The following is a 12884-nucleotide window of genomic DNA, read 5'->3' on the forward strand; positions in this document are numbered from 1 at the left end:
GTGGATCATAAATCACCATGTCTCGATTTTATTCTCCATCTGAGCACATTACACACATTAATGTTCTCATATGTTTCTCTGGAGAACAAAAATACTTTATTTTATAGATTTATACACCACCTACCATGCATGGCAAGCCACCCTGTCTCCAATGTTAATTGAGTTCAGGGGTCATGGTCAGTGTGCCCTTTGATGGGTACCCGCTTGGGATATGCAACAGTCCAAGTCTTTGTTTACCTTTTTTTCTTCACGTCCATTCTCAGCTTGGTTGACATGCACTGACTGAGAACAAGGCGTTTTTGTCCGTCGAAGACCCGTTTGACGTTAGCCAGAGCAACAAAGAGAATTCACACTGACTTTGATGCTGGAGAACGACCAAGAAACTGACAGAACACATGCAGAAATTACTTGTGTATGACTAGAGCTAAGAGTTGAGTCTGTTATATAGAAAAGAACATGTTTTGATTTGTTCACGTTTTCACAGCTGTGTTATTTCTTTGGCCAAGACTCAAAGCGGTCCAATTTAAATTTACACTCAATTTGCATTAAATTACCCAGTGGACACTCTCCTGTGGATTCAGCTGAAGAACAGCCCCGTGTTCATTTTGAATAAGAGGCACTGTGTCATTTACTGTGGCAAGATCCCACAGCCCATTCTTCCACACCACAGTACAGCCTGATTCAGAAACTTGGAAGTATTATGTTCCTCACAATCTCTGAGGTGTTTATTTATGATATTTTTTTCATTTCTGGAGTAGAGACTACATTATTAAAGTTATGGCAGTACAAAAATGTATAAATACTATGAATTTGCTTTGTGATGAAAAATGTGATTTGATTATGAATATCTGAGATAATGTTATAGTCCTTTTTAGGATCATGTTTACCAGCTCTCCTATAGCCCATGCAGATATTTTTTTTCTACACTTGATTTACATGGTATTTTTTTCTAATTCTAGCATCCTGAGCTAAAATGTATTAAGTCTCGTTTTGTTGTAATAAATGGCATCACCTAAAGTCCTGGAAACATACCGAAGTCCAGAAAAAAAAAAATCAAAGAACATTAACCATTAATGATCACAATTTGTAGTGAAATTATATAAAAAGCCATATAAATCCTGCACTAAAGTTAAGACAACCGCATAGTGAAGGAGCAAAGTTTTTTCAAAGACTGCAACCATGGTAACTGTATACAACAAATATCGGGACAACTGCAAACTCAAAACGCGTAGCTTTTTAGCTGTCGAAAATACAGGAAAAACTAAAATGTTATTAATGAAAACTGCACTAAAATTGCGTCACATTTACCACAACGAAACTAACAAAATATAATTCGACGTTTAAACAAAATAGGTAATGGTGTTCGCTGTTGCGCCCCCTATTGATTTGGAGGTATGTATTATAATAATATAACAATGGTTATATGGTACAAGCGCACTTAATTAGTGAAAACCAAAACACATTCATGTCACTCACCATGACTTCGTTCAGCTCCAGTAGCGCACAGCTTAACCAACTACAATCACAGTCTGGCTTTTTTTTGTGTATGTTGTCTCAACTAGCTAACACTGCAACTAGGACCTTGCTAGCCTAGCCACACCTGAAGCGCGTTCACGTATTGATTGGCAGCCTGAGCTTTTCACTGACGTAGTCATCTCTGATTGGTTGGACTCTGGTATCAAAGGGATACCCCTGCACTGAGCCCAGATTGTTGTCTGTGTTAAAGTAACACTAAAAAAGTGTTTATTTAATTCTGGCGACTTTGCTGTGAAGGAATAATACTTTTAATACGATAACAACACAGACCCAAAGAGTCATTATTGGAGCAGTCACATTTATTTGTCTTTTTATACACATTTGCTAAGCAGCCTGTTGTGCTAGCAGTTGGCTTTGATAGGATTTACTATGAGACTTCCACAACGCTTACTAAAAAATAAATACAAGACAAAGTGATCCACAGCTCAAAAATATACAAAGGTTTGAAATTAATGTAAACTTTGAAAACACTTTTTACATAAGAAACATCTCAACAACCTTTATGAAAAAAAGTTACTGTATTTACAAGTTTGTACAAAAAAATACAAAGCTGATGCCTACAGGATATAGAGGCCGATGTGAAATGAAATGCACTAGTACCATTAGTTACACTGTATTTCTTCTTTAGTATTGGTTTGTGTTTCAGTCAGGTAAACAAGAAAAGAAAAACAGTTCATTGCCACTAACGTACACGTTCAAGCCTTTGGCAGAAGCATCTACTCCACTCTAAAGCATACTCAGAGTGAATATTATTCAAGAAAAGTCAAACAGCTCCATGTAAAGTCTATAAATATCTCCAGGTACAGCAGGAGACTAATGAAACTTCACATGCATCACTTTATCAGTGCAAAAAATGGTTGGAATGAAGGTTCACAGATATTACCCATTGTGTACCCTGTTACATGTTATTGCATTAGTATGGAGTATGATTAAGGCCAAAATGAAGTTGTTATTTACCGTGTACCAATAGTAAGGAACAGTCTTCCATAGGGTAATATGGCTACATAGTCTTTTTGCATATTGGTCGGGTACCATCACTATAATAAACTCCTTTTATTTATAAAATTATTGTGAAAACAAGGGATGACACAGTGTCTGAGTTCCAGGGTTACAACTGTAACCTCTCCTGTAGCTTATGACTGTTTTTGCCATCTTTTAGTGACATTTAATTTAATTATTTAGTTGCTTTCCTATTTGTCTCTGCAACCAGTGTTTCATATACAGTAAGATTTAAAATCTGCATCTTATTAACAAAATAAGCATCGGAATAAAATATGTTATTAAAAATACCAGCAATTTATTGCATGTTTTCATTAAAATATTTCAATTTTCGGTTATTTAAAAGGAGTAAACCAAGTGGGGGAGAGTTTTTCCCTGTGTTAATTAAAAAATAAATATATATTAGATTGTTGCAACACAGAAAATATGAACGTTATATTTTTGTTGGGGAATAAAACATGACTAGGATTTGGTACAAAAAGCAGCAAAAACGCCACATCACTAAATGTAGAACTTATTCTTTTCAGTAATCTGGCTCCAAATTTAACCCTACATCCTCCTTCAAAACTGAAAAATTCCACAAAACACTCAACTTGCTGAGGCCCAAAACTGCTTAGCCACTTATTGTCTCTTGTTGAGTATAATAAGGCATGGTTGATCCTCCTTAACACGTTCTACTTGCCTCTTCCAACAATTCATAAACACATCAAGTCAGCAAACCAGAAATGACCATTATTAGTTTTTCTTTTTAAACACATGACCTCCTTATTTCTCTACAGATCTCCTATTTCACAACCTCCAACTTTTGTTTTCACTTTTTCTTCTCCCTTGTTAACACCTGCTCTCTTCTTGTCTCTCAGATTGTCAAGTTAGAGCTTGGCTCTGACATTTTCTGTCTCACGTCTCGTCACTCATCTTATTGCATCAGAATTATAAAATGTTGTAATACTGAGCTAGTTTTGAGGACTGAGTACAATATACAAGCACGTGACATCAGATGAATGATGCATTTAAGTGTCATCTATTTTTCTTCCAACACAGCTTGCCCTGATCGTCATTTGGATATTAACAAAATTGGGGCTTAAGGAAACAACCAAATTGTGTCTATCACATAGGTATTCACAGAATACATACAGGTCTCTAGGAGAAAAATCTGACAGCTGAACAATAATGGTTAAACATTAAAAAAAAAGCATAGTGGGACTGAATAAAAATAGTCTACTGGGTTTCATATATGGCTTTGGGCAATGTGCCATTTTTTTTCCTGTGGAATTGAAGAGGAATAACAGTTGTCCTATATTTCTGTTTGTAAAACATTTCTCAACAGAATGCAGGTTAAATCGTCTGGCTCCCTGTTTCTAATTCTAACATTTTATCAAGATGCTTTTTTAGATATCTTTATATAAATTAATTTTAACACTGGTAAATCTGCAGAAAAAAAACCTACAGAAAACAGACAGAAAACTCGATAATTATGAAATTTTATGATCACTGTTTTTTTTTTTTTCCCAACAACATGGTTTATCCCTAGCATTCTGCATACCAAATTAAGCTCAACAGTGCTCCTGCCCTCAACACATTTCATATATAATGTAGCCTTCCATCTATTCATCCATCCATCCATCCATCTACCACTTATCCTTCCAGGTCCGAGGGGTGGGGGCTGGAGCATTCCCAGCTGACGTTGAGTGAAAGGTGGGGCACCTCTGTACAGATCACCATTCCATCACAGGGACAATACACAGTAACACTCAGACTCACATTCACACCTTATTATATAATTAATTCTTGTCCATTCATAAACTGAAGAAACAATTTCATACCTTTTGACACTTGCACTCACTTTTTTACGTGGAGCCCTGTGATGAGCGATCATCATGAGGACTTCCGTCTGAGTTCTCTGTTTCGCCCTCAGAGATGGCCTGCATGGGCGTTGAGTACAGTCTGCTGCGCATGCTATAGCGGCTGCTGTTGGCGGGCGGGGGGATTCTGGAACGACCCTGCCTGAAGGCAGACGACGAGGTGAAGGATTTTGGAGAGAAGCCCTCAGCGTTGGCTTTGGGGAAAGGGCTGGAGAACTGATCTTGTCCTGAATGATGCTGTTGTTGTTGCAGAGGGGAGGCAATCTCCTCCTGTTGACTGGCTGACTCCATTGGAGAATCTCCAGGTGTTTTAGGAGTGACGGGGCTCTTAAGGATCTCTGTAGCTGACATGCGGTAACTAGAGTCTGAGCGGCTGCCCTTTTTAAGCAGCAGCAGTTTGAACTCCTCGTTGGAGGTGCTGGACTTCTTTGCGTTCCTGTAGATGGGTCCAGGCACTCTCTGCAGGCCGGGTGGGGTCATGGCAGAAGAGGGTGACACCAATGAGACTGGGGAGCTCACAGTACTGTTGGGTGGTGTGCTCCCTGACGAAGCACTCAGGCGGTTCCTCACACCCAAATCAGTGGAGTCCTTTCTACCCAATACTTTCCTTTTGGACCTATGAATGAAGACATGCTCTTAAGAAGCTCTGCATCATACACAACACAAACAAAGAATCTGCTATTTAAAATCCTTACCTGTGTATCATAGCGAACAGATCCTCAGTGGTGCGAGCTTTGGTGGGTGACAGAAACACGCCGTCATCCTCTGGCCTCGACTCATCACTCAGTGGGGACACTGCATTGTCACTGGGCGAAGAGTCTGTCAACGTTTAAATATAGTGCATTAGAACCAGTTCTGATTCATTCACTGATTATATTATTTCTTCTGTTTTATATTGTTTAATCAGTAGTAGCAAGGACAAACTACCCATAAAGAACCCACTAGAGTTCATGAAGAACTATGTTCAGAGGTAAGATGAACCAGGACTCCTACAGCAGATGGTCTGACATACCTTTACTGACCCAGTCCTCAGTCTCCAGTGTGGACTCCTCTTTGCTGTCCTGAGAGGCACTTTCGGCTGAAACACCTGATGAGTCATGTTTCTCGTCTTTGCTGCTTTCATTACTGATTAGACTCACTTGCAGCAACTCAGACTGATCGTCAGCAGCAGGCACTTTGTCAAGACTGTTGGATCTCTGGGGGGAACTGTACAGAACAGGGGGTGCAGAAGACATTTGTTCTTCGGATGGCTCAGTTCTTTGCTGTGGTAAAGGCTCTGGCTGTGAGCTGAAGTCTATGGAGCAAATGGGTGTTTCTACTGACTCTCTGCCAGCATCTCCTTCCTTCACGTTCCTCTCAGGGATGTCTACTGACGGCTCTGACTGCAGTCTGCATGCTCTCATATTTTCTAAAGGGGCCTCTCCATCACTCTGGCATTCGCCACTTGAAAGCTCTTCATTTGAGGTAAACACTGACTCCTTTGAGGATGTGTGATGATGATGTGAGTTGTGTAACAGTAGATTCATAAGCTCTGATGATTTACTACTGGATAGTGTGCTTGCTGGGTTCACAGTGGGACATAGTCTGGAAGCTGTTTTGTCCTCATCATTTCCTTCGTGTTCCTTTCTGATGGGTCGGAGCTGGACTGAGTGCAGCACTGTGGGAGTGATGGACATGGAATGGGCATTAAACACCTGTGTGTAAGTGGGTGCTGCGGGTTCGGTGGACTCTGAAGCCTTTTCTTTGTTTTGGTGAAGGATGTGAATCGGAGTCCTGTACGCCTTCTGGTTGACATTATGAAGGGCACTTAAATTGAGGTGGGAGGGGGGGATTATTGGCAGCTCCAGGTCTCTCTTCGACGTGGTTCCATCCCTGCAGGACAGAGATTGAAGTGAAAGCGACGTAAGAGATGACTTCCTCTCTGGAACCTTGGGTTTCCTCTTGCCACCAGATGGTGACAATGGCCCAGGAAAGAAGGCAGAGGGAAATGAGGAGGTGGGGGTTTCTGACTGGCTGGAGTAGCCGCTGGATGGACTGGTGAGACCTGTTAGCTTCTCTGGAGATGTTAGCTTAAAGTCTCCCTCCACTGACGGTAGTGAGGGGGTGGTGGCTCTGGAGCCAGACTGGGATGTCTGGGACTCTGAGCTTTCCTGTGACTTGATGCATTCGATAACAGTTGTACCGGTAGCTGTACTGGAGTTTGACAGAGATCGATAGGGATCGCTGGATTTTAAATCATTCAGTAGCCACAAATCTGCATAGTCAGACTGCACTACCCCCTCATCTTTAAACGAATGTGCATCAGTGGAGCTAAACCCACCTAAGTCAGGAAGAATAGCTGAGTCCTCAACCCCCCAGACCACAAGTGGCTCTCTGACTAGTGAACTGTTTTCTATATCACCTGGAGAGCCAGACAAAGCCAGCTGAAGTTTCCACTCCTTGGGAGACAGTGGAAGATGCTGCCCACACGTAATCTTTGGTTCTTTCTTATCAGGGATGTTTCCCTCACTGCATATTTTTCTTAATGATGAACTCCTCTTAGGTGGAGACGGCTTCACCTTTGGTTTCCTTAGAGAGAGGCAGCGTCTCCCACTTATGTCAGACAAGCCACATTCAGAGCCGGAGGCTGCATAGTTGTAAGTGAAGCTTTTGCTACCTTTCAGACCGCAGTCAAAGTGCATGGAGGTGTAGTAGCCTTCAGTGTCTACCGAATAGTGTGACACGGTGTCTGCCTTCTCTGACGGTGGTTTGTCAGAGTAGCTGCTATCACAGGTGGCCATGCTGGTGAAGCTGGGGCAGCCTAAACTGGTCCCAGCCTCTCTGCTCAGCTCAGGGCTGAAGTCCTGCAAGTGGGAAGGCTCTGGGAGGGGGTATCTCCACTCCCCTTCAGAGGGAGTGCTGGCCCCTACTTCCTCCAATATATCCATAGCTGTGGAGGAGAAGGAGCCTGCGCGGTGGGTCCTGAGGCCCGGGTAGTGGTCGAGCATGAAGCCAGTCTGGTCATCGCTGATGTGCGTGGCAGTGTTCAGAGAGAGCTCAGAGTCACAGTGTGAGGAGCCAGTCAGTGGTGGGGAGGCAGCAGGGGGCATTGTTTCTGACGTCTGTGAGGGGCAGGTGGAGCTGCTGCCGCTCCAGTTTCCACTAGAGGACTGATGGTCCTCTTTGTGGTCCATCTGGCCTCCCAGCACCCCTGCAGCTGAGACGGAGTGGACGGGGCTGCTAAATGTGTCTGAACTGGATGAGATCTCACAGCTACCCATGTCGGTCTTCCTGGGCAGCTGGGATCTGGTCCTCTCCATCCAGGTGTGCTCCGGACTCTCTGACAGCTGCTTGTACTTAAGGCCCAGCTGATGTTCAGACATGGCCTGGTCATCTGTGCCCTCTTCATCCTTGAGAATCAACTTCCCAGGTCCAGGCAGGAAGTCCTCGGTGTTGAAAGGGGAAAGCTCCTCCTCATCGTCGCTGTCATTTTGCCCGTTGTCCATTATCCGGCTACTGTCTCGGGGCAGACTTCTAGAGCGCAGACGTGCTCCTATGGAGGCAGTGAACATAGCGTCAGTGTTGTCCGGCAGGGAGGAGATGTTGCCTGCAGAGCGGGACATGGAGAGGGAGACTTCCTGGCTTCTCTGGACTCTGATCCTTCTTCGAGACAGTCCCCCTGAGATCAGAAAGTCTTCTGTCTGGCAGCCTGAGTCTCTGGTGCTGAGATGGCTGGCCAGCTCCTCATTGGAAGGTGTAATATCGGGACTGGCATGAACTATCACCGTTCGCTCTCTGGAAGTTGGAGAATCATCAGAGTCTGGGAGAAGAAAGGAGAATAGGATTAAAACACATAAAAGTATTTTACAGAAAAAAAACATCAGCACACTTTAGTGATTTTTACAGTGTTAAAACACATATTCTGTTTACAGTACAAAAGCCTTCAAAGCAGGGGTGTCAAACTCCAGTCCTGCAGGGCCACTATCCTACTTGTTTTCCAACTATACCTGCCCTTCCACCTTCTGATTGGCTGAACACACCTGATCCAGGTAATCAGCAGTGGGTAGGACAGGGGCAGGCGGAAAATAAGCAGGACAATGGCACCTGTGGGTTAAAGCATTGAATCACATTATCCCTGGTTCGAGTGTAGCTGAGGAATTTTGTTGCATTTCACTACCCTTTTTTTTTTTTTTTAAATTTCCTGTCATCTCTCTACAGTTGACTGTCTAATAAAAGCATACCGTGTCCCAAAATACCTAAAACAGATCAAAGAAACACTGAAAATATGCCTCCAATTATTGGTTTTTGTATTATTTATTTATTATTTATATGTAGTATGTATTTCTTTGATATCAGTCATTTAAGGTTTTTATATATATATTTTTTTTATATATATTTTTATATATTTGTATTTGCACTGCTATCTGTACAATGCAGGAACGCCATAACATGTAACAGTAAGCCATTTTGTAAAGTAACACATTATATCAAACATAAGTAGTGCAACAGTTTGAATTTAATTTCAGATATCACATGGACTTGTCACTGACAGGCCGAGTCAAACGAAGACACATACCCAAATCTTGCTGCACCTGTCTGGGAACGCCTGCAATGGTTCTCCGTCTCCTCAGCTTCCTCCTCCTCTGAAGCACAGACTGCGAGTGAACGAGGGAGCAGCGCACACTGGCATCTCTGTCAAAGCCAGCCCCTGCAACGGAGACGGGACATCTGAGGAATCTTTGTTTAGTAGCAACTGCAGTGATTCCTTCTTTAACTCTCACGCTGTCTCGTTAAAACAAAAAACCGTTACATGTTCTATGCAAAAAAAAAAAAAGCAGTTAGGAGTGGAGGACAGCTATCTGATGGAGCTCAAAGCCACAGTAAAACAAATAAAGTGTAGAGTAGGACTGTGGTTAATATAAAAAGTTTTACATCATGAAATGTATAATAAAGAAACAAAAGAAAAAAGTATTTGAGCTTTATTCAAAATAGCAAAAACATGTCAAATGACAGGGCATGTTGATGGGTTTGAGAACTCCTGCTGTGAAGGTTTTTTCTGTCAGTTTTCTGGGTGTTTTCTCTTTGTTTGCCTGCCTCTCCTCTGTAAGTTATGACTAACATGTGACAGCAAGTCACGCTTTTTCAGCACCATAGCAATCGCTAGTCTTCGCTTACAATGTGCATTTTTTTTTCCCCCTCAAGTGTCTCTTGATTCTGCCAGCGTTGGTGTACAGCTCTTCTTCCGAGTCAATGCGAGCATGAGTAAATAACATCAGATGGGCCTTTCAACAATTTGGACAGAACTAATTAGCATTCATGTCACAGCAACCTGCCTCTTTTCAACTCCAGGCACAAAGTGTTGAGCATGAGAAAGAAAGTTGATGTGGCACAAAGCATGACTTGCACATTCAGATTAACTCCCTGTAGCTTACTGCCTTTTAGAAGGACGAGAGCTTACAATTAACTACAGAATTTCCTAATGGACTACGCATATTAAACTGTTTTGTCATTTCCAGCAAATAATTCTGGTTTTGTTAAAGAGAAGTGCCAACACTCATCACTGGGTGCAGTCTAAGATGCATTTTATCTCATTTTGTCTGCCTGTTAGCTTCCCTAAGTTACATCATAACAGTAAGAGATATTGTGTTAAACAAGAAGTCAATTTTTCAAAGGTTAAAGTTAGACATTTTAGAAAATAGGCTCCTTTTCTCTTTTTAGTGAGACAGTTGAGAGCACTGATACCATTCTGTACGCTACATAAGAGCCTATGCCAGGAGATGGTTAGTGTACCTTAGCACTTAGACACCACGGGCTCAGTCCTATCACAACAAACATGTTTAGACATTCTGTAAAACTGTGAGTGTTTTAAATTTACCAGTCACATTAATGGGGATGACACATGAGGTGATGACTTGTGAATTGCTTTTCATTCTTTCCTCTGGGGTGGGCAGTGGCAGGGCTTTAGACCAGTTAGTCTGCTTGTCCAGGGTGGAGGGGATGTTAGGGATGGGAAACTTAGACCGGTGACCTAGAGCCACCCCGTCAGTTTCAGGGTCAGAGGGTGCAGCCTGCAACAGATGGATATTTGCATGGTTAGGTTGTTAAGGTTAGATGGCACTACATGAGAAATGGTATGGCAGAATTAAAAAAAGAAAAGAAAAAAAAAGATCAAACTCAGCTTCAGAGAAGGAAATGTGTAGAGTACGGTGTTTAAAGTCAAGAATTACACTGTTGTTGTGAAAATGTCTTTATCTTAAGACTTACAGGCTAGATGTAGATAGTGTTGCATTAACCAAAGGTCTGGTTACTGTGTGAACAGTGGCACACCAATACACATGCCCTTCCAATAGCTGAGCTTACTTTTGGAGTGCAAGGAATCCATTAAGTAATGGAAATAAAAACATTCTTTAGAGAGAAAGAGAATGGCAAGCACAAGAAACACTCAAAGAATCTACTCAGTAGGTTTCATGCATTAATAGGGCACAAAAAATTAGAAATGTGTTAAAATGAGGCAAGACTTTCATACTTGGCAAAAAAGATTAACAGCACTGACTTCCTAAATGTATCCAAGCTGGGAAAAAAAAAAAAAAAAAGTGACAAATAGTATTTTGCTGTGGAAAAACCTTTAGCTCATGCTCCCAGAATGTGTGGCACCAGTAAGATTCTCCTGCATAATAAAGTCTTCAATATTTGAGAGGAAATACTTCACTGTAGTATTCCTGTGAGCTTAAGAATCAATCACTGCACGGTCCTCCCCTCTGAATACTCCGTAACTCCACGTCCTTTCTCCATGGGCATCCTCAGGCTCTCAAACCTCACTACAGTAGATCACCTATAACTTATACATCCATGCTAAATGAACTCTGGCAACTTAGATCTTACCCCGGGATTCCTACAGAGAGGCACATGTGAAACTGGGAGTGTTTCTCAGGCTCAACTGGTTCCCACCTCCGCAACCCGACAACCTCCCACCCCCATTTAAAACCAGCTCTCCAGCCTTTTGTGCCCTCTGCTCCCAGCAGACCATAGAGACCCTGACAAAACCTCAGCCACAAAAGAAACCTGTTTCCTTGGAAACTTTTCCCAGCTACTAGAAAAAAAAAGCAATCAAAAGGAAACAATTTACAGCTGATTTGTTTGGAGAATAGAAAGACGGTTATAGGAGTGTCTGAGAGGAAGGATAAGTGAGATGAAAAAGTGAAATAACAGAGGAGGAAAGTGAAGAAGAGCGGGCACATACAACATGAGAGAAAAAAAAAGGAGTGGCAGTGTTCTGTGTTTGCCCCTGTCCACAAGCCTAATTCTTTCTCACAGTGGGCATACAGCGTGATATATCTGGTGAGCACAATGAGAGAAACATAAGGCTGTCAGCATTTTTGCGGATGGTTGCACTGGGGAAACCACAGAAGAGAGGGATCATGGGTAATCAAAGGCGCAAGTTTCAAAAAGTCGAGTCTATCATTAGAGAAAGCCAGGCTGTGGCCCTCACACACACACACACACACACACACACACACACACACACACACACACACACACACACACACACACACACACACACACACACACGCACACACGCACGCACGCACGCACACACGCACGCACGCACGCACGCACGCACACCTCACATACTGAAACTCAGATTGCAGCCCTTGGGGGCAGTTGTGGCCTAATGGATAGAGACTTGTAACCCGAAAGTTGTGAGTTTGAGTCTCAGGACCGGCAGGAGTAGGAGCAGGAGTCGGTGGGGTGGTGTGAATAGCCAGCATTCTCTCTCCAACCTTCAATACCACGACTGAGGTCAGACCTTTGAGCAAGGCACCGAACCCCCAACTGCTCCCTGGGCGCCACAGCATTGGCTGCCCACTGCTCCGGGTGTGTGTTCACTGCTGTGTGTGTGCACATTGGGTGGTAATGCAATTTCCCCATTTTGTGGGACTAATAAGGGTAATAACTTCACTTCACTTGAAGCCCAACTACAGCAATATGTTGGTGCTTTTTTTTTTTTTTTCGGTTTCACTATTAAAATGTTACCACATGATCTTAAGTGGCTGGAGCAGGATGCCACCTCTGCCAGGAAATAAACATGCATTTGAAAAGTTTATGTGAATTAGAAGGAGTCAAACAAACAAGAACAGGTAAGGTGTTAGGAGCACACAGGAACCAGGAGAGAGCGGGAGGTGGGGGGGACCAATACCTTTCTGCTCCATGGGGAGAAGCGGCAACATTCGGTAGGGGAGGAGGAGCGGGTGTACTGAAACTGAATTACAGGGCAAAAACAGAAAGACAACAAAAAACACATGACATGGAGATATTCAACGTAACACACATGGACAAGAAAATGACAAGAATACAGGGGGTAATCTTAGTGTGGAGAAAAATGTGCACTGTGAAATGTATTTGAGACAGGGCAAAAACGAAACAAATGATGTCTCATCTATTCTGGAGGTGATGAAATAAATTCGGGTCTGTCGAAATAAAATTAAACAACTTATGCTCTGCACAGAC

At 42.7% G+C, this 12884-nt stretch overlaps 1 protein-coding gene across 1 annotated transcript in view; it reads right to left on the reverse strand.

Annotated features, from left to right (window-relative positions):
• Nucleotides 1-1817: 1817 nt before the first annotated feature.
• nhsa (Nance-Horan syndrome a (congenital cataracts and dental anomalies)) overlaps nt 1818-12884 on the reverse strand; it is a 52227-nt gene continuing 41160 nt past the window's right edge. Inside the window, exons 4-9 of the mRNA XM_026304690.2 lie at nt 12574-12636; nt 10252-10444; nt 8953-9084; nt 5410-8196; nt 5093-5216; nt 1818-5013 (exon numbers count right to left, since the gene is read on the reverse strand). Of these exons, the coding sequence (XP_026160475.1) occupies nt 4383-5013; nt 5093-5216; nt 5410-8196; nt 8953-9084; nt 10252-10444; nt 12574-12636 (3930 nt within the window). The 3' untranslated portion in view covers nt 1818-4382. The remainder of the gene's footprint in view (nt 5014-5092; nt 5217-5409; nt 8197-8952; nt 9085-10251; nt 10445-12573; nt 12637-12884) is intronic.

This window comes from Mastacembelus armatus, chromosome 4 (assembly GCF_900324485.2).
Source record: "Mastacembelus armatus chromosome 4, fMasArm1.2, whole genome shotgun sequence".
In the NCBI taxonomy this organism is placed as follows: domain Eukaryota; kingdom Metazoa; phylum Chordata; class Actinopteri; order Synbranchiformes; family Mastacembelidae; genus Mastacembelus; species Mastacembelus armatus.